Below are 22,494 nucleotides of genomic sequence, written 5' to 3'. Positions count from 1 at the left end.
TCTTTATAAAGGCGGAGGTCCGTTTTTAGCTGTCAAATATATGCCTGACTACTTAAACTACAAAACAAACCTTAGTAAAGCTTCAATTCGTTAATAACAATATTCCCATACAAAACACAAATATATTAATTCTAACGTTTATTAGCTAACTAATCCTGCCGCAATTAAATGTTAAGAAGTTGCTATTTGTGGTCAGGCAAAGTAGTCTACAGCCTCTTGGCAGAAAATCTGCACAATCATTAGCTTTGATTAGGTTATCCTTTCACCATCCCCTTATACAGTGTCTCTCTGCAGCAGCTGTCCATACAGTTGAATGCACTGCCATGTGTTTGTTCACAGCAGTCTCACTACACAACCCATCACAATTTTTAAAGAATAAGTTAGAGGTGAGGGTCCTTTTGAAGCGACATGAAAAAAGTCCCATAAAGAAAAAAGTTTTTTTTCTTCATACATTGAGGAGATTTGAGTTAATTCTTCCATCTGTTAAAATGGGGCTTAACCTGTAAATATTTACACCTATAAATAAAAGTGTTTACCTGCGTTGTTAATAGTTTTTCTCCTTCTAGTTATTCCAGATTTAATTACTCCAGTGAAAGTTTTTGCATTATCTAAACCAAATCTATAAAGAAAATCTTTGTCCTGTTTTTCCTGTGGATCCTTTGCTCAGTCTTCCTCCTAATATAATGTTCAATGTCTGTCTGGAATTGTTTTGTGTAAATGCAATGAAAAAGCAAAGAGTTTATTTTTTTTATAATTCACAGAAATTGCAAGAATAGCCATGACATTAGTAGGTGTAACAATATGACTCATGGCAACACAGGACTATATCCTCTTTTGAATCAGTTTGGAGTTCAAGTTCAACATGAGAGTAATTATTGAAGTGTCTGAAGATGACTGACACTGAACTGTAAGACCTGTAAGATGGTGATGATGATGATGATGATGATGATGATGATGATGATGATGATGATGCAACAACAATAAGATATAGTGCTGTTTGTGTCAGCCTTGTGATAGGAGCATTACTAAACCCTCCTTAGTGTTGTGCTTTGCTGATGTGGTCTGCCCCCTATGGAGACGGAGTCAAGATAAAAAAGGATGTGAGATTGTTGCAAAGTTGACAGTTTGGATCCCCACACTAGCAGAGTAAATGACAAATCATAGGTGACATATTTTTTCATTACTCTGAATAGTAGATAACTGTTTATATAAAGCACCTGTACTGTACACTGACAGCACTGGAATCACTGCAGTAAGATAGACATGTAAATACAAGTATTTTTGTTGTATTTTCAAAAGTATGGAGATAGCTCCAAAATGATTTTATAGTTATACTGATATACAGTATTTCATAGTCTATTGGTCATATTAAGAACATATCAAAGAAATATCAATCTGTCAGTTTTATAACAAACCCAACTGCACTTCATGCATTTCTATTGTCATTACTCCAAAGTTGAGAAACTATAGTACACTTTCACTTTTTTAATACTAGAAAAAAATTTCACTTCAGTAAAAGGAGACTTTCAGATTTGCAACAACAAAAAAAAGGCTTCCAGAGATCATGCTAATGCTGCTGTGAGCTGTTCAATATTGTTTTTGTAATTTACATCAGCAGGTGGCAGTAAAGCTCAGCAATATGATCAACAACCAAACACTGATAAAGTAAAACGGTTGAAGAGAGTTCGGCTTATAAATCTCCACTAATTCTAAACTATGTAGACTCGCTATCCATTTTTAATAATTTACCAAACAAATTTATCATATTTTGATTTATTAAAATAAATGGCAGATTTCAGTTTGGATGCATCTGGACAATTTGAGGATTAAACCTTTTCAGATATCTTTGGAACTGCTTATACATGTTCAACGGTTTTACTTCACCTTTGACCACAGTATGAGTCAGTGTCTAAAGGGGAGCAAACTGATGATCAGTCCAAAAGAATTTGAAACCAGCCTTCTTTTGTTTTGCCAAATTCAGGAAGCAGTTAACATGGCTGCACAGCTTTTTGATTGCACTGTTCCACTGAAAGTGTTTTCTTTTAGGGATAATACTGATTATGGGAGGATCCCGAGGGTAAGTGAAGCTCCCTTTCAACAAGTGACTCATTTCCGCAGCCTGCTGTGTTTCAATCAAACAACAACACTGAACACCAGCCATTTTCAGGGTGGTTCCTCATCTGACCTCTGACCTTTACACCTTGACATTTTCAAGCTCACGATCAATCTCACAGCTCTTCAGTTTAACCCTATGTGGAAACAGTGAACAATGAAACGTTCCTACCTTTGTAGACCTGTGACAGTTTCATAGGACGGCTTTAAAACAGAGTACAATTATCACTTCACTTCAGATTAGACCAGAAGTGGTCTGTTGTGCTATTGCTATTCTAGAGTTTGTGCTATCAAAGAGTCAACATTATGTCCAGAGTCCTTTCATTTCAGGAAACTGCCCTGCAAGCCTGTGCTCATACTTCATGATGTATGGTTACCATCTTTGTTTCACTATCTAATTAAGGGATCTATTAAATAGGAAATTTCTAATGATTTAACAAGATGTTGTTTAAATTAGTTATTAGTTGTATATCTTACAACAACCTTGCTATACTGCCCTGCTATTTAGTAGAGGAACTTGTAACTTGTAATATTCACATTATTTGGTGAATGATGAGAGGAAGGAGCATAGAGCTGTGTAATTTGATTTTCCTTTTTGATTAATGCTAATGCTCATTTTCCGGCTTCCCTCAAATTCCACACAGCTTTCAACTCCATAATGCTCTCAGTACCAAACAGGCAAAACAGGAAGCTGGACATGAGTGACACCACTTCCCAAAAGGTTGTCTACATTCTTAACTGTTTGCTCCCCAGGTTGTATCCTAGGCAGGAATAAAGGCTGGAAAAGATTGCCTGTGTAGCCCATAACATAATATGAACAATTAAGTATTAAGTAAGAAATTGAGACATCACGCTTGCAACAACCCTTCCACATTTGTGAGCATTTGTGTTATAGAGGAGGGCTGACACATTAATGTCAAGGCTGCAGCAAAATGCACCTCCTTTCTGGTGACATTTAGGAAGCCTAAAGACACAGATAAGAGTTTTCAACCAGCAGCAAGCTAGAGTTTTTATAGTGAGCTGTGAGCCTTGTTTCTCCTATCGTTTTGAACCATCTGGAGTCGACCTGTCTATCTGGAAAGCCATCAGTGGGGTGCCATCATGTATGGAGGGGTAGGAAGTGAATGCAGTGTGCACCAACCCCACAGGAAAGCTTCATCTTTGCGTGCAGTTGCACATCCTCTGGGCTTTCTCAGTCAAATCTACAGGAAGTAGTGGATGACTTGGTTGTCATATCAGCACTGACTTTTTCTTCTCTTGCTTCTTGTCTATAATAAACCTGTTCTTGAGCTTGACACTGGTGCACTGTGACATTTTGAAGGGTTAAGAAAACACATTACTGATGTGTAGTATCAGTAATACTACTCTTCAAACCCTTCAGAATCCTTTGTTGGGTCCATTATTGCAAAGACTGACTGTACAAAAAAAAAAAAAAAAAATACAAAGCTTCAGAATTTTATTTTTTCTGCTGTGTTTTTCTTTTAAGATGCCAAGGAATTATACTAGGCTGAATATCAAAAAATATATGTGGTGGTGCAAGCCATAAAAATGTGAATATGAATATGATTTTGAATATGCTGATAATGTAGTAGTTTGATACATCTCACATGCAGTGCTGGAGACTATGCAGTATGTGATGTGATCACATAATGTTTTATCTACTTTGAAACAAAGTTTGAAAGTTCATTCTTGACCTTTGAAACAGCAGCTGACAAAAACTTTCAAACCCTAATAAACTAATAAATTAAATTTTCCCTTAATTGGTTGACAAAATCATCTCACCACGAGGTCCATTCTGCAAGTTTTGATCGTATCACACTATCTTCCTCAGCAGATGGAATTTATCACATCGCCATTTTTTCTGATCACATATACTTCTTGTCCACGTTGACTTAAAAGTTGAGACTGAGCAAGTTAGTGTGATACGATCGAAAGCTCCAGAACAGCTACTGTTGAAGCTGAACTTTATATTTCAATTGAATTTTAAGACAATGTGGACAATAAGTCGTTAAAGTGCCGATTAAAAAAAATGGAAAATTGAACACATTTCCACAAAAAGTGGGCAAACTCTCATGAGGAAGAGTGTGTGATTTGATGGAAAGCTGAGTGGATCTTGAAGTGATTGTTTTTTTATCAGCTATCAAATGGAAGTTAGAGGCGGATTATCATTGTTCAAATTTTGCAATTTTATTGAATCAAGGCTGAGAAATCCACCGTAGCCCTTACACTGTGTGTTGCACAAAGAAACTAGGTGGAAATCTTGTCCTGAAAGTGTTTTTCATTTGAAGGACATACATTTTGTGTTTTATCTCTGTGAAAGTGCTCTGCTTTCTGTGTAGCTGGCACACAGCACTGCCACGCTCACCTCGCTCCCGGGCCTTCTCAGCTTGGTATCCATCCAGTGAGCCTATACACAGTCCAACAACTGTCTCGCCCAGGGATGCTTTCAGCCTACATTTAGACTTTGCCTGAGATCCTTCCTCTGTTGCATCTGGCTGAGGAGCTGACTCTGGCTGCTGGAGTTGCGGTGCTTTATCTCCCTGCCCAGTCCAACTGCTGTCTGTGCCCCTCCCTCCAGCAGGCAGCCCCGAGGCGCTGGCAGCAGATAAGAAGAAGAGCCGACAGCAGCTCTGGTTTGAAAAGGAAAGGCTGTGTGTGAGGACACCAGCTACGTAGAAATGTCATTTAATGTTTTTCTCACAGAGAAAACCTTCATAAGATCTTATTTTGGGATATTTCATAGCATTAGTCATCTTCTCTCTACTACCAGTTTACAAGTTAGTAGGTGTATCTTGTGATCCCCCAAGAGCTCTGTTAAGAATACAATCCCACACAAAATATACAAGAATCATAATGAAAACGGTCCAATTTATCTGATTTGTATGTTGACATAATATCTGGATTTTACCTTATTATTTTAATGTTCAAGTACATATATGAGCGACTTCTATAAGTAGTAGTAAGTATTTTCTTTGTACTTTGTACTTTCTCCATCTGTTCAGGTACATCTCAGAGGGAAATACACTTAACTCAAACCTGAACTTACTACTTATATTGTAGATTGTGATTTTACATACATTTTACATCAGTTTATAAAATATTGACACATTATTAAACTACTAATCAAATGTTGCTTAGGCATCAGTAATAATAATCCTATAATATACATATCATGCATAAGTCACATGAATATAATGGCACCTTTCTGCATAATTAGTTTACTTTTAATAGGCTACTTGAGATCTTTACTTAAGTAAAAGTAACAACACCACAATTTAAAAATACTCTGTTACAAGTAAAAGTCCTGCATTCAAATTTTTGCTTGAGTTACAGTATGCATGTTTTACCACCTATATCAAAAGTTAAAGTACTCATTATGAAGAATAGCCATTGTAATAATTTGTACACATAACTGAGTCTTAAGAGACAACATAAAGAAAATATATATTTCTTGTAAGTTTTGTTGTACTTTTTTGTATAATTTGGTGACCTCATGTAAAACCTATCAGGACTTTGCACAACTAGTAACTAGGCCTAACTATAACTTACCAATAAATGTAGTGGAATACAAAGTACAACATTTCTCCCTGAACTGTAGTTATGTAGAAGTATAAGGCAGAATAAATAAGAAATACTCAAGAAGAAGTAGCCTACCTCAAACCTGTGGGCTACTTCAGTACTTATGAAAAGGTTTTTAATTATTTTCCACCAATGTTAGACTCGCAAGCCAGAGAGATTTCACAACTTGTCAACACAATTCTGATCAATGACTTGATCACACAGACAGACAGATCTATAATACACTGAATGTTTTATTAACCATTAATAAAGTCATTAGTTACAACTTATAAATCCTTTAGAAGGGCGTCTTTGAATGTGGTTCTAAAAACTAATAATAAATATTTTTGTTCACCACATCCCCTTTTTCTTGAGGAAAGTAGCTTAGTAATGAGGCGAGGTGTCGAAAAAAACACAAGGCCTGTTTAATTATATCATGCTGCTCTTTATCCTTTGTCCTATCGGCACTTCGGTGAAGCAAAGCATATAATGAACTCATTACTCTCAGTCACGACCCAGCTCCACGCCTGACAAAGCAGACTGTGCAGTGTCAAGCTGTCGCTTTAAGACCCATTTCCCCCCATTGTCAAACAGTCGTGAGCAGGAAGAGGGAAACGAAAGCAGAGACTGTGGGGGCTCAACGTATTTAAACACGATGCTGCTGTACAATAACGGTGACCGCGGCTTCGTGTGGAGGAGCGCGTCTGCAGCCCGCTCACTTCAACAGGACGCACGGACACGGAGATCCACGCAAGTGACCTTCTGATCGGACTGGTGATGGTTTGATTTCGTGACGCGCGAAAATATACTTGAGAGACATGAGGTGTCACCTCGGGTTACTGCCTCAGGAAATGATGACAGTGTCCTCCATCATCGTTTAGCCGCTCAGAGCGAATTTTTCTTGTCTTGCGGCCATTTCAGCTGAACGCGACTGTCTGTCAATTTAACACACAAAAAGCCCAAACCGGGTGTGACCGGCGTCTCGGAGGTTGTGTGAGCAGGTGCAGCGCGTCTCGGCTTCAGTCTGCCCGCAGCCAGCTTCTCAGGTAGCCGCTGGACAGGCTGCGGACTGTGAAGCCGAATCTGGATCAGGCTGGACATCATATTTCAGAAATGTCATCCACTATCGAGAGGAAGACACTGGAGGCCAATGAGTAAGTAGCTGAGGTGTATATTGAAATAATGTGCTGTTTCAGATTTAAATAACACATCCAAAGACTCCTCATCATAGATGTGATAAAATAGATAAACGTATATATTAACTGCAGATGGCTGATAGCTTGAGGTCAGGAGTCACCTGCTGTTGGAGGCAAGAAAAATAGTATTCAACTTCATGTCCAAGAGCAGGTTGTAAAAAAGGGAGAAAAGATAGATTTTGTGAGTACAAAGTTCAATGTTCCCCAGAACAAGAGAGGTGACCTGAAGGTAAGCTGTTCAGGTGTGAGTCATTTTTACAGTTTGTTTTGGCTATGATGTTGTAGGCTTCACATATAATGTGTATAAGACCTTTCTTTATTAGAGTGGCCTTACTGCTTTGTGGCTTCTCTACTGTATTCAACAATATCCAATGGCTCCCTCAGGTGGACAGCAATCAAATCGCAATTGCACAAGTAACTTAAGTTGGACAGATCATAAAGAGATAAATGCATCAGTAAATAAAAGTATGTTATTTATAAAGCACGTTTCATGTATAGAATATGCAGCAATATTATTTGCTTCACAAAATATGAAAAAAGCAAAAATGAATAGACAGATGGAACAAATATGACCATTAAAAACGTAGCGGACCATCTGGACAATTAGATCAACAAATGTCAGTGCAGGATCATTTTGGAAATCTGGCCTATAGCTGTTATTTATACAATCTCAAAATATGAACTCTGTTAATAACTATTATACATAACTGGGTACTTAGAAAATATTTTAGCACTGAAACAATAATTCAGTTGGTCGATTAGTTGATCCACAGAAAATTAATTGGCAACTTTAATTACAGAATGATCGAATTGGTTGGCAAAAACAAACAATATGATGGCTTTAGGAAAATGTGCTATGCATTTTTCACTATTTTCTGATACTTCATGGACCAATTGATTAATTGGGTAATTGAGAAAACAGTCATTTCTTGCAGCCCTGGAATATCAGATTTTTTTTAACCAGTTGTTTTTTTTCTGTAGGGAGCCTGTGGATGAGGTCCTCCAGATGCCACCGTCTCTGCTGACATGTGGCGGGTGTCAGCAGAGCATCGGTGACAGGTTCTTCCTAAAGGCCATAGAGCAGTACTGGCACGAGGACTGTCTGAGCTGCGACCTGTGTGGCTGTCGGCTGGGGGAGGTTGGCCGCCGGCTCTACTACAAGCTGGGAAGAAAATTATGCCGGAGAGACTACCTCAGGTTGGTCTGGTGGTGTAATGTTGTAACGTCATGATTTTATTCAGCAATTTGTGGATTTGTTTCCTCACACTGGTTAACAGTAAAGTGTTATAAGCCCAGTGATATACTATTAAAAACACATCAGTGATCCGTATTGTTGAACAGGGTGACAGTCATTGTGATGAACATAGGGGCACTGCAGTTTATTCTGAGTCACATCTACCATATGTACACTGTCCTGCTGCCAGAAAAGCATGCTCGAGCATGAAATGTGTGTTAATCCGCAGCTGAAAATAGTCCCCAAAGAATGCACCATTTACTTTAAAAAAACTGACCTTTCTTCAGTGTGAACCAACAGACAGTGCCACAGACAGGGTAGAAAAGCTGGGAAGCATTGGTAGACGGACTAACATGTTCTTGGATTTGGTCTTTGGTTTTGTTTATTGATTTGTTGACAATAACAAAAAATGTGGAATATTGCCGCCTTATCCTAAGTGTTGGAAAGAGTCTTACATATTTTCTTTTTTTTAAGTCACTGCACTTTTTCACATGTTGGATTGTTGATTACTGGTGAACAAGTGAGTGACAGTTTAGCCCTCTATCTAGAGTTTTTCCTTCTTGCTGTACATTTTCAGTTATTAATGAGTATGAAGGTGAAGAGGCAGATGAGTTGTGGAGATTCAGGAGAACAAGTGATGCCATCATTTGATTTGTGGAGCACATTTTACTCGAGTCAGGGCAACACTGGATTACCATCTGGGGCCCAGAGGTCCTTCTTTTACTGAATTTCAGTATTTTAATATGAACCTGGAAAATCTAATCACAGATTCATGTTGTTAAGGGTGAGTGACTGTTTTAATGTTTTGTTGGAGTAACATGGTGACTCATCTTTCACTCAGGCTCTTTGGTCAGGATGGTCTCTGCGCCTCCTGCGAGAAGAGGATCCGAGCGTTTGAGATGACGATGCGTGTGCGGGACAAGGTTTACCATCTGGAGTGCTTCAAGTGCGCTGCCTGCCAGAAGCACTTCTGTGTGGGTGACCGCTACCTGCTCATCAACTCAGACATTGTGTGCGAGCAGGACATTTTTGAGTGGACCAAACTCAACAATAACATGGTTTAGGAGAATGTCTTGCTCAACACGATACTTCGCCTTTTCCCACTGGCTTTAAAGGGAATGAACCACTGATGAATAAACTTTTTGTGGCCTGTTCAGGCTTTATCATGCATCTGACATTCATATGGAATCGTTTTAACACAGAGAGGGGAGGCTACGTCTCTGCGTTGCTCCCTGCTGGAGACTAATGAAGACTGCACCAGCAATAACAGTTTGTCTTCTAAAGCTTCATCCTTACATGCAAAAAATACTTAAATACTGAAAATACTTAAACATGCAATAATAATTGTTTGTTATAAACACTGGAAGGGAAGAGTTTGAGCAAATGAACAAAAGCTAAATCTTTGTGTTTCTTGTAGTCAAACACTGTTTCATCACCTCAGTCTTGCCAGAAACCTTCATAAGAATTTCAGTAACGTTTTATTTTATGGATCAGTTATTTCCTTAGAATTAATCAATTAGTTTCTAATTATTGGTAAAATAAGAATGTTGTTAAAGGAACTGCTTCATTTAAACCTGATATATGAATTGATTATTGGAAGCTTAATTCTGTTGAATTGTTTGCATGTTCAGCTAACGTGCTGCACTGACTGAAGTGTACCAATTCAACACTGTCTCTACATTCTATATTATAGTACAAAACTACATAGTTTCCTCCAGGAAACTTGCCAAGAAAAATCAGTGAGACTTTATTAGTAAATTATAGACCTGTAAAATAAAGCGTTACTAGATTTTCACATTATAAATGGAATAAAATGACCATTTTTGAAAAGTCCTGATCAGAATGATTGTACTTTATTGCCAGGTTGAACTGGTGCCGTCCTCTAGAGATCGAGGGAACCAATGCAATACTAATTTTATTGACTTTGGACATGTGACCAGTGTCTCTTTTGTAATTGTAACTCTCTGGACATGCAACCAAGACTTTTTAGATATTTACTTGTCAGTTTATTAAATGAATTACAATTTAGAAAAACACTGATCATTTTTTTGGTGTGAGTGTCTTCCTGGGAGTCACAAAGAAATGAAAGGGGCATTTACATAAAATGCTTTTGAGAGTATCTAGAAAAATAATTTGGGAGTGTAACTGACAGATTAACAAGGCTTCTTCACATGATGGTATTTTCTGTTTTATAAGTGTAGTGTTCTAGGCCCTTGTTTATCAGTTTTAAGACAAAGAAAGAAAGAAAGAAAGAAAGAAAGAAAGAAAGAAAGAAAGAAAGAATACCAAACTAGGGGTAAAAGTTCTTCACTGAGTGTGAACAATAAGACACATTCACTTATTCTCACATCAAAGTGTAGGAGCACCCTTTAAAGACAATTCTCAAGCGATCACATGATTAGTCACGAGTATGCTCTGAGTATAATTAAAGGCATAAGCTGTTTCCCAATTCCATACTAAACACTAATTCTACGTTTTTTTTAATATGTAGTGTATTCATACTGGAATAATGACGAGGGTAATTATGTTAATGTGTAATTATGTAATTCAAATGTTCAAATCGAGGCTAAACCGACCTTCAATCTGAGCTCTACACATAGCTTAGGCTAACGTATCCCTCCTCATGACCAAAGGATGTGCTCACAGTCGGCAGTTTGTTAAATATAGTCCCTTTTCTTTTTGCCGGTTTTAGCCACAAGAGGTCACTAAAAGATTTTATAAATTTCAGCTCTCCATTGAACGAGAGCTCAGTCAGGTATCAGGTCCTCTGCCAGGCCACATAAACATAAGCACGGCTGGCTGGATAAGACACTGATCATTGAAAATCAATTATGGGACGCAGCTTTATCTCATGAAAAACTCTTCTAGCAGAAGGAAACGCAAGAATGAAATCCTAGAGAGAGAAACTAAAGAAATTGATGTTAATGAAGTCGTGATATTTTGAGCTGTAACATTCACTGTCTCACTGGAGGTGTGCTGCTCCACTGCCATCCCACAATCTTCTGCCATCCCCAGTTATCTTTACAGGCATCAGTAGTTGAATCCATGCTCTTGCTTCTGAGGCATGAAGGCGCCTGAACACAACGTATAAGCAGATGAGAGAAGCAGCCCTAAGTGGTTGAAGAATGTGATCGGGAAACAATTTGCAACAAAGACAGGAGAAAGAAAAGGGAAGAAGAGGGTAAAGAGAGAAGGCAGAGCACAGAAGCACCAGGACGATGTCTTTAGCTGGCTCTGACAGTAGTTTATTCATAGACGAGGGAGGAATGAAGGAACAGACAGAGTTAAAAACCCACCCAGGCTGAGATGACGCTCGTGCTGAAAGAGTTGCTGAAATGAGTTTTCCCACAATAGAGATGGGAATACACTGTATAGGCTCACAGAGGGATACTTGGGCCTGTGCTCATTTGGAGGTCTGCAGACTGGAGAATCATCAGTGTGGCATTAAGCAATGCTTGAGGAATGACTGCATAGAAAAAAAATCTACTACGCGGTGGTCTCAACAACAAATCAGCTCCATATTGAACACCAGGCATAATATATGTTGGATAAATAGCATGTCAACTGCATAAACGAATAGAAGTTGGCAGCTGCTCAGTGGTGACAGTTAACCCTTGTGTGTGTAAAAGTAGTAATAGTAATTGCAAAATCAACCATTTTTTTCCATTCAGATGTCCTTTTCTTTTTTCTGACTGGAAACGACCTGAAATGACCTGAAAACAGCGTCTATGAATAAGGAGATCTTGGGCTGCACATGAGCAAATATTCATCTTCTTTCCCAAAATGTCAATTGCTGACAAAGGAACGTGTAACTCTATGTAGTGACCTTATGTTTGAGGTCAGCTAATTAAAATAACAGTAGTAGTTATAAAACTACAATAACAGATATCCAGATGAACTTGTATATAAGTCTTTTAGCAACGCTAGCGGCAAAGCTCAAGGGATGCCAATGTCGGTGTGTTGGTCAGTCGCTCCACCACTGGTCCAGACTGAAATACCTCAACAACTACTGGATAGATTGAGATGAATGTTTTGAACAGGCATCCATAAAGCCCAGAGGATGAATGTTGACTTTGGTGACTTCCTGCCACCACAGCGCAACAGGTTGACGTCTTTGGATGATATACATAGATTGCCATGAAATTTGGTACTGACATTTCTCTCCCCTTGGGATGAATTGTAATAAGTTTGGTGAACTCTTAACTTTTCATTTAGCACCATCATCAGGTTAAAAGAATGGATCCAATGCTTTGGGTTACGACCAAATACCTGTGTTACAGCTGCTTACTTTCCCATCAGCCTGAGCTGTTCTTGGCGCATGATAACATGCCAAACTGAGATATGTTAGCATTTAGCTGAAAGCACCACTGTGCCTAACTACAGCCTCACTGAGCCAATAGCATGGCTTTAGACTCTTGTTTACAGTTGTGGTCTCTGAGACCTCAAACAGAAGTAAAGAAAAAGACTTCTGAAACATGTCATCAGTCCAAAATCATGTTTGTCATCAAAATCATGATAATCATGTTTAGTAAGTCTCATACGATTAAGTAAAGTCATGAAACATTAAGCTGACAAAACAATGTTAAGTGTTTTTTTTTTTGAGCCATTAAAGATGGTGCAGGGTCTCCAGGACCCCAACAGAACTTTAGGGTTAAAGGAACGTGTTTCCTTCCCTTTAGCTGCTGCTCCCTTGCTACAGAGAGTTCACCGAGTTTAATGGGACAGGAGCTGAGAGGAGGCCAGGTCTCATCTCACGACATTCACACACAGCACACCGGCCTACAGAGACCTCAGCATCGGCCAAGCGGCCTGTGTTCCATCGGCCCGCTCTCCTCTGTTGCCTTGCAGGCTGAGCTTTACCAGAGCACTGCCCTGACTTCCACAGCAGCCTCAGAAGGACTCAATAAAGCCCTGTGCCTCTTGTGTCATCCCTACCAGCTGTACACAAGGCCGGGAGTGTAGTGCTGTGTTTGTGTGCCGAGGGAGGCCTGTTTCATCTCCAGTGCCCATGTCACAGCAGTCCCGAATGGGTAAAAACATCCAGCTGTGTGCATGGAAACCAAGGAGACTTTCTGAGGATGAAACCGCAACGGGCTGCAGCTTGTTTTTATCAAACAGCTCGCCCCACTGAAACAACCACCACACAGCAAACTCACTCTGATGCAGTGTGCAGTGTGAACAGCAGATGGCAGTTCTGGTCCAGGTAGATGCATCTTGGGGTAATCCATAAATTGTGTGTGCATGTGTGTGTGTGTGTGTGTGTGTGTGTGTCTAAGTGTGCATGTGTGAAATAACTGACAGGCAGATTAAGGAAAAACTGCTTTTTTGTAAAGATGCCAGTTCAAGAAAAGATGAATTATAACTGAACTGAATGTGACGAACCATATTCAAAGCAGTACAGACATGACAGTGAGAGTTCAACGACACCTACAAAGGAAGATGTGGTCGGACAATTATCTGCAGCACCACTGCGATTAATCATGGTGCGGCCTGTCAATGTCAAACCCATCTGACAAAATGAGTCAAGTGCTATTGATCATGCCCGCCTTGGGTTTCACTTGCACTCACACTTTATCAGATGGAGCTAATTGGGAACATATTCAGTCTGTGGTCCTGAGAGATGTGTCTGTCAGGAGTCACATTCCTGCTCCGATTCTCTGATAGCCTGTAGCGCCTGCAGTCTGGATGGAGGACAGGCTGTGGGAGCAGAGTTTGGGAGGTGGGGGTTTGGGGAACGGCAGCACATTCAGAGGTGGATAGGTGAGTAATAAGCGTGCATCCTTTAACTCTCGCCGAGCATATCCCTCTGACTGGATTAAATACGTGCTGAGGATTTATTAGGTAGAAGATCTCGGGGGCCCCAGAAAAACTCCAGCACTGAGCTGCCTTCACCTCCATTTTTCTCCCACCTTATATTTTCTCTCTTTCTACCTCACCTATTTTTTGTCTACCTTCACAATCTGTATTTTACTCCCACAATGTTTTTTTTTTTTTTTTTTGTATTTTAGTCTTTCAAGCTTTCCTCCCTTTCATCGTCCTCTCAGACGGCCATGTGTATAGATGTGCCATGTGATGGATTCTGTGATTATTATGATGTTTATTGCTTCGGCTTGGATACCTGCAGGCCTTTATGTCAAGCAGGGACGCTGAGGGATTAGAGCACAGTGGTGGAAGAAGTATTCAAATCCTTACTTGAGTAAAAAATAGCAATGCCACAAGTATAATGGGCAAGATATATTTAAAGTGCCAAGAATAAAAGTACTCATGGTCCCTCTGCGTGTTAATTTTTATCCCCAAGTTACATAAGTAGCATCTTACTTTTGTAGTCGGTAAAGAAGATGCTAATTTTAACATTTTGTTTTATATTATTTGGTAGTTTTCTGAATTTGAATCTTTCCCATTTCCAGTCTTTGTGCTACGCTGAACTAACCGGCTTCTGGCTGTAGCTTCTTATTTACAGCACAGGCGTGACAGTGGTATCATGTGGAAGTACGGTACTTGACTTAATGTGCTTATGTTACATTACACCGGTGTAGAAGCAGTTTGTCTGAACACATGCATACAGTGCCACACGTTAGCTTTTTCTAAGCAGCGTTCCTGACTTCTGGTGGATCTTTTTCAGTTTCTTCCTTTGGTAGTTGATTGATTTGACTTCTCTCCACACTTGTTCTTTTCTCTTTGCATTGCATATTTTTCTTTTTCCATTTTCCTTTTCCAAACCTGAATATTCCACATAATATCTTTGCATTGATTTGATTGAGAAAACCTACAGAGTCAATTTGAAGTTTATCATTGAGATCATTCTTTACATCAGCAAAGATATGTAACTCAACTGCTGTAAACCTGTTTTTAGCCACTCTACCGTATGTTTTTTACATATGTTTCTATGGCCATAAGTCATTTTTTCCTCCTAAAATGATCCCCATATGTTGAGCAGTGTTACTGGCTTCTGATGAACCAACTACACATTGAACCAGACGCTCTGTCCCAAGACCTGCATCAAACATGCTGGGGAGACGGATCTGCCCGAGTGGGGTGGGTGTGGTGTTAGGTGTGCCGTTCTTTCTCTTTAGACTGACAGAGGCAAGCAGCAATATTGTAGAATAATAAATGTCGAGACCACAGAATATGGATTAGAAAATACAATCATGGGAATTATGTGCTTTATAACTCCAAAACCACTGACTTGTCGTGCTTTCATGGCTGAATAGTTGAGAAAATGAACCAACATGACACATGAAAACATTCTTGAGGGTTCAGTGGGACCATGAGTGAGTGGATATGGTGTTACAGGTCAAAGGTGAACTTTTGTCTCTGCTGCAAGAAGAAAGAGCTGCACGTTATAAAGAGATATCCGGTCCATGAAAGTAGAAAAATGATTTTCATAACTGAGAATCTTATATAATGTTTGAGATTTATTCTCTTCTACATGTGAGTACTTTCAATTTCAGAGTTATTAACAATTTAGTGATTGATTTCAGTGGTTTCTTTTTCATTTAGCCAAACTATGTCCATTTTCTCATTAAAGCACAACACCGTTGCTCGGTGCCATATATTATCTAGACACATTATTCCAGTGACAGTAGGTGACCTCTTGCCCCACACGTCACGGGGACCTCATAAGTTTAGACCTGCTCTGTTTAGATGAGCATAAAAAAGGACCTCCTGGTATCAATCTAAACCTAACTCCCACCTACTTCTCATCAGACATCAGTGAAAAGCCAGACCGTTACCAGGAAGCAGACCGTGGCCGTGTATTTCTCTTTCAAGCAATCAGTGATGGAAACTCCAATTAAGGTGGTGGAAAAAGGTGGCTACTGCTTTTAAAAAATCAGTGCAGATGTGCAGGTAAGTGGCCATGCGGCAAACTTTGGCTGCACAGCGCCGAGCTGGGTGCAATTTCCGTCTCTAATTGGACTTCCCACGCAATGCCTGCTTCCAATCATTGCAGAGAGCCAGCGCAGGCAGGCAATACTGGCAGGATGGTGGACCACAGTTGGACAGATTGTGAAGAACTTCAGGACAGAAAATTGACCGGGCAGGGTTTTTAAATTACACATTTACAGACTTTGTACTGCTTTTGTCAGTGGTGGAAGAAACAAAAATAGTCCACTACAAATAAAAGTCCTGCATTTAAATATTTACTTAAGTTGTACTAACATTTTTTTTTTTTGAAGCTAGTCAAGTTTTATCTATTACCCGCTGTCTGTCATTAAACAGAACCACTTTCCAAAACTGCTGAAGTACCCTATGGTGATGCCACCCACCACAATGCAGAATATTTGAGCCTCATCGATTCTCTACACCTGCTAGTCTAAATCTTCTCTTAATGCTTAAATCTGAGCAATGCCATCCTTGGTTAAGGATTTCTCTCTTCCTTTGGATTTCCTCTCTTCCAGAGTTGCCTCACCTGGAACCAATCTGTAACACAATCAAAGTGTCCTAACATGAAAGCTCAGTTTCTTCCTTTGATAGTCCATTTCTCTCCACACTTGTTCTTTTCTCTTTTCTCTGGTAGCTCAACCAGCCATGTCTGGAAAAAATTCAGCTTAAAATAGAGACTAAGTCACTAAGCATTATGCAAATTTCTTTGAAACAATTCACTGGTGCGCTCCCCATTGCTTTTGCAGACAACAGAATGGGCCCTTTGTCTAAAAATAAGCTGTGCATAATGAAAACTAAGAGCCTCACTTGTTGAGAAATTGAGAACACTGTGGCGCAGGCCTTGAGAAATTCGAGGCAATAAAATATAACTCGGAGGATGAAAAACTTGCACCGGCCATTCAAGTATCATTTACAAGCACACTTTAGCGGCTTCGCAAAGCAACTGTTCAAAAGCAGGTGAGAGACAGTTTTTAATAAAATAGGAGGCGTGAAAAGTGGAAAGAAGAGTGTTACATTACTTTTTCAAAGCCTATTCTGTTTCCTCATCATTGGATTGCACTCATCCATCCACAGCGCTGATTGCACCTTCTGGATGAGTTGATGCCCACAGTTTGTATGCTGCTTGCTCATCAGTCATCCCTCTCAGCTTCAGAGTGTGTCCAGCATCGCAGGGTGATTAAACTCTAATAGCAGCCTTTTGAGGAGTCCGGTGGGATTTACTCCTGAGTCAACATGCCAGACCCCATTTCCTCCTCACTCACTGCAGCCTCTCAACACCCAACCGGCTGCAGCCACAGTAGATCTCCACATGGAACTTGTGCAGATTGTCGAAACCTTGGAAGTGACCCTGCATAACGCCTTAGACATACATAGGGAACTGTGCCCAATAAATGACCCATTTCTCCCAAACATTAAGTAATTTACTTTGTTGCAATTTTAACATTTAAAAATGAATACAAATACACAGTGCTACCAGATCCTCTGCTTGTACTCCAACAGAAGTAATTTCACATGATTTTATAATGCTTGAATATATGCAAAAATGCCCAATATTACATGTATTTATATAAACTAGAGTTTAAATAATTAGAGTTTAAATAATTAGTCTATTAAGCAAGAAAAAAATATATTGTTTTATCAGTTTGTCTTTTAGTCATGTTCAAGCTGTTGTTCAAGTTCAGCAACTGCTGATATTCATTGTTTTCTATTAGAGCAAACAGAATATTCTGGGGTTTTGCTCTATTGGTTGGACAAAGCAAACAACTTGAATAATCAACTTGTGCAATGGGAAATTACAACAGTTATTTTTCACTTTTTTTCTGCTATTTTAAGGACCAAGCAAGTGATTATTTAACAGCAACAATTATGAAAATAATTATTAAATGGAGCCATAATGTAAAAACACACATTTATCAGTTCACATGAATTATTGTTGATTTAACAGGCAGCAACTCACACTCACTTACACCGGGGGGAAATCCATAGATTCATACTGTTCATGCCAGTATCTGATACTTCTACATGTTACAACAGAAACATGGTTTATTATAACACACAGGATTTTCACTTTTTTCAATGATTTAGTGTTGCTAAGCACTTTTTGTATGAACGGGATGTAGAAAACGGCTGTGTTTGATTGTGGTGCTTTCCCAAGCTGTCGTCAAACAAAACTAATTGCAGCCAGCAAATGAGACACCTGTCATAGTGCTAACATTTCAGACATCTTGTTTTGAAACTTCCCACGAACAACAACACAGCGCCCGTTATCCAGCATCCAGTGGCTCGGCTGAGACCCACGTATGCTGCTCCTCCATGTGACTTTAATTGAATGATTAGATGTAATTCAATAAGCAATCGAAGGGCAATGCGCGTGAGTTTGAGGCGTAAAGCAAAAGAGCACTGGTGAGTGGAGCCTTTGTCTGTGACCCTCCATCATCGCTAGTACCTTTCAGGCTAAATCATGCGGCATGATCGGCCTCTTGCCAGCACCCCTGTGTGGACCCCTCCACTCTAATTGTCTAGGCCACCAATTTCAGGAACCACGCAGTTTACAGGTTTAGCGCTCGGGCTTGCCATGTCTTGTGTTTGCCATGTGAGTCACTATCTTTAGACTGGGATCAACCACACAAAAACATCCCAATTATTCTTGTCTGTGAGCAGAATTTCCACAAATCCCTTTGCTGTTATATATCAAGTTTCAAAAATATTTGCAATCAGCTAACTCAGATAGTCCAATATTCAGTCCAAATCCATCACACCAAGCACGTCAACTTGACTGTTTTCAACAAGTGACAGAAGAAAGCTTCGAATTCAAAAAAACATCGGTGCAACAAGGTTGTGAAATTATTCTGAATTGTGACACAACTTATCCCAGCTTGAAATATTACCCCTGCGTGTGGACCCATTAGCCTCACATTCACACAGCTGTTTACTGTCAATCTGCCCCAGCTCATGCAAATTTGGCAGGAAATGGCTGGCATTATAATAAAGAGAATGAAAATGGCTCGCTCCATAGCTTTACTATGATGCAGTGAAATAGTTCCATAAATTACTTCAAGTCTGCTAATTCTCAGAGTAAATCAAAGTCCCCAGAGGAGCTGAAGTCTGTAAAATATGGCTCATTACTAAACCAAAGGGACTCGAGCCGTCAGCGGGATTAGAAAGTCAAGGCTGGTTATAAAATATAAAAGAAAACGTTAATTTTAAATCCAGGATTGTAGAAATGTCAGAAAATTCTCGCCACCATTTGAGGAACTGACTTGTGGAAGCAATCTTGGCAAATGTGTATGTAGACAAGTGTATTATCCAACATGTGTCTTTAATGCTTGGTCAGCCCACTTGCCAACTGTCATATTGTTAAAGATAGACTACACCCTCTTGGCTTGTGCCAAGAGGGCTCATAGATTTACAGTAATACCCTGCTGCACAACAGTGAGAGCAGAGGCCTGCAGGGCAGCCAGAGGCCCTATTCTAAAGTTATATGTTGTAAAGCTTTGTTACTATAATTGTTACAGACTCCTGGATGCAGTGATGACTACTGCAGCTGACTCATATCACATCTGAACCCACAAATCACAGTTAAGTCAGCATCATATGCAGCCTGTTTGCGTCGGCAAAGTGGGGCTGCAATGGACGCTCAGATATCAACATCCTACCTATGATTTGACATGAACATCTAGTACAGTCATAGCCTTGTGCAATAAAGAATCAACTTCATAATAATAACTAGATTATTTGTATTGCGAAGCATTTCACGCTCACAAAATGAGTCTCAGCGCCCGGCATTAGATCTCTTTGTTAAATTGTTCGGTATGTTTTAAGTGTCTGTGTATCCAGAAATTATATTACATAAAAAAAAAAAAAAGACATGAAAGTCGTCAAGTCACAATAATAAATACACAAAATCAAAAAATATTAAAAAAAGGGCTAACATTTTGCCACAAACCATATTTTGGCCTTCTTTTTAAAGCTGCACCAATCAATATTTGTATGTAAACAATACACAAAAGGACTATGTAATATGAAAGGAGTCTCGTGTAGTGATGAACACAGAGAACAATCACTTGACTCCACAGTCTTCCTCAGCAGCACGTTAGCATCGTCCAAGTCATTGTGTTGGTTTTACGACTCACAACGTTACTGTTTTGGTTCAGTTTAACTGCACTCACAGCACCGTTTCCGACAACAGCAGGCAGCTGTTTTCAGCATAAAAAGCTCTGATAGTCCCACTATACACTCCCTGCTCAGCACCAAACAGCAGGGAGACAGACTGACAAAGTTAGCAGCTAGCTAGTGAACAGAGCTAAAAAAGAGAGTGGCAATTGGACTTACACAACTCCGAAAGAATGCTTTTTGTTCCATGTATGCCAAATGTGTAACTGGCAAATGTTTGCTGACATGATCAATGAATCAAGTTTATATGGTGATAAAATGATGTTAATGTTGAATTTATAGTTTGTCGTGCTGCCCCCCAAATGCCTAAAAACCAAAAAACAATGCAGGTTTAAAGTTATGGTAGTTACATTTCTTTAGGCATGCTAACTAGAGGTACAATCTGTTGGTCGGTTCACCACATTAGTCCAGACTGAACAACTTTTAGATTGCCAAGAAATGTTGGACAATCTTTCATGATCCCCAGAGGATGTATACTACTCATTTACTACAGTAGTTATATTCTGGCCTTCAAAGCGAGTCTCTAGAGCTGTTTGAATCTGTTTGCCAACATGTGCCCTTGGTTTCAACCCCAACACGACTCTGATTAACTTACGCTGGGAGATCTGTAAATTCTCTTTGAGTGTTTTTCCTGAAGTCCAAACCATGAACAAATAGAATAATCAAGACAACACAAGACAAGAATAAAAGGTGACATGCTGTTTAAAGTCGCACTGAATGGATATGGCATTAGAGAGGTGGGGACATGGGCAAGGCTGTGAACATTATCCCGTGGTGGTTCTGCAGGGGTGTGTAGGACACCGAGTCTCTGCAGCCATTTGGAAGAGGACAAGGCAGTTGTTCAACAAGTGTCCTCCGAAAATTAAGTGCAGGAGCATGACTCTGATTAAGCGCCATGTGAATGAGCTTCTTTCTTGTCTCAATAAGGACATTCCTAACGATTAGGAGGAAGAGTACAGCTCTGTTTGTCTCTTGGACGCGACCTTGTCTGTTGGGTCAATGACTACCTGGGAGTCTGAGATGCACAGGAACCATGTGATTTATCTGCATGCAGCTCTGCAGTGCCAGCATTAACAAACACAGGTGAAGAGTCACCCTCTGTTTAGTAGGATTACTTCTCACGAGAGGGTTAAAATTACAGTAAATGCTATTTTTATTGTTCATATCACTCACAGATAAGAAACAGATAAACAGATGAGACTGGTTCACAAAGAGAAACTTTGTGTATTCTCATCCCTTGCTTCTCTATGACAGACATATTTAATGGGACAATGTAGCCTCTAATACAACTTGAGTTGGGGGCTCTATGCTCAGCTGCAGAGCAAACCAAGACCATAAACAGGAATATCACTTGGGACAGGATATTTTATGGTGCAACCACAAAACCAAATCCGGATATTGCCTCCTGGGACGCTGAGCATTCAAAAATGCCAAACTCTGGCACCAGAAGCAAGAGAAAGAATGTCAGCAATGAAGTGACAAAGGGAAACCGAGAATAATAAAAGTGGCACGAGAGGAAGAAACTTTGTTTCTTCACACACAGAAAAGGAAAAGAGAAAGAGAGTTGGAGCAGAGAAGGCAAAAACAGGGGAAGCAACTGCATGAAAGTTTGCTGTCTAACACATAAACATCCAAAAATGTTGTGGTCCAAACCTCAGGTGTGCATTAAGCAACTGAGGAGCACAGGTTTGTTTAAGACCATAATAAAATAATGATGACTACCTGGTGACCTTTCAGCTTCATCTCTACTTTACGAGAAGCACATAAGGGCAGTCCATCCTACCAGAAAAACAGAGGCACAGCAAGCCATCCAATTTTCTTTAGAAAACAAGTCCCACATCTCCAGTTTAGATGTCCCTCCACTACTTTGATATAGACTGACATATCTCAACAACTAACAGATCAACTGCCACAAAATTTGGTTTTGAAGTTTTTTTTTTTAAATTTGGTAAACAAATTCATGTCTCCCTCAGGATGAATTGTAAAAGCTTTGGTGAGGCCCCGGCTTTTCATCTAGTGACATCATCAAAATTGTCATGTGTTCAAAACTTTTATCCAAACCAATAAAAGTTAGCAGATACGATGATGAACATGGTAAACATTACATCATCACATCATTTTAGGTTTTAGTTGTTGTATTAGCAGTAAGATTCACTTTAAATTATATATATTATATATATTACTTTGTGATTGTGACTGTGAGATGTTTTTTGTTGTTGATGTTGTCAAGTGCTTTTATTATGAAGATTCTGTGCTGGAGGTGCAGCATCGTTTGGAGGTTGGCCATCAATGCTACTGATAAGGATTCAGCCCTTTTGCAGAGTATATATAGGTATG

At 39.6% G+C, this 22,494-nt stretch overlaps 1 protein-coding gene across 1 annotated transcript; it reads left to right on the top strand.

Annotated features, from left to right (window-relative positions):
• The first annotated feature begins 6,254 nt into the window (after positions 1 to 6,254).
• lmo2 (LIM domain only 2 (rhombotin-like 1)) lies at positions 6,255 to 10,140 on the top strand. Its single transcript, XM_056388398.1, has 3 exons — positions 6,255 to 6,824; positions 7,848 to 8,063; positions 8,942 to 10,140. Exons 1-3 carry the CDS (start codon positions 6,784 to 6,786, stop codon positions 9,162 to 9,164), a joined length of 480 nt encoding a protein of 159 aa, XP_056244373.1. The 5' UTR covers positions 6,255 to 6,783; the 3' UTR covers positions 9,165 to 10,140.
• Positions 10,141 to 22,494: the final 12,354 nt, after the last annotated feature.

The sequence above is a fragment of the Seriola aureovittata genome, chromosome 10 (genome assembly GCF_021018895.1).
Source record: "Seriola aureovittata isolate HTS-2021-v1 ecotype China chromosome 10, ASM2101889v1, whole genome shotgun sequence".
NCBI classification, from domain to species: Eukaryota; Metazoa; Chordata; class Actinopteri; order Carangiformes; family Carangidae; genus Seriola; species Seriola aureovittata.
Note: the sequence above shows the minus strand (reverse complement) of the source record. Positions and strands in the feature narration are given on the sequence as shown.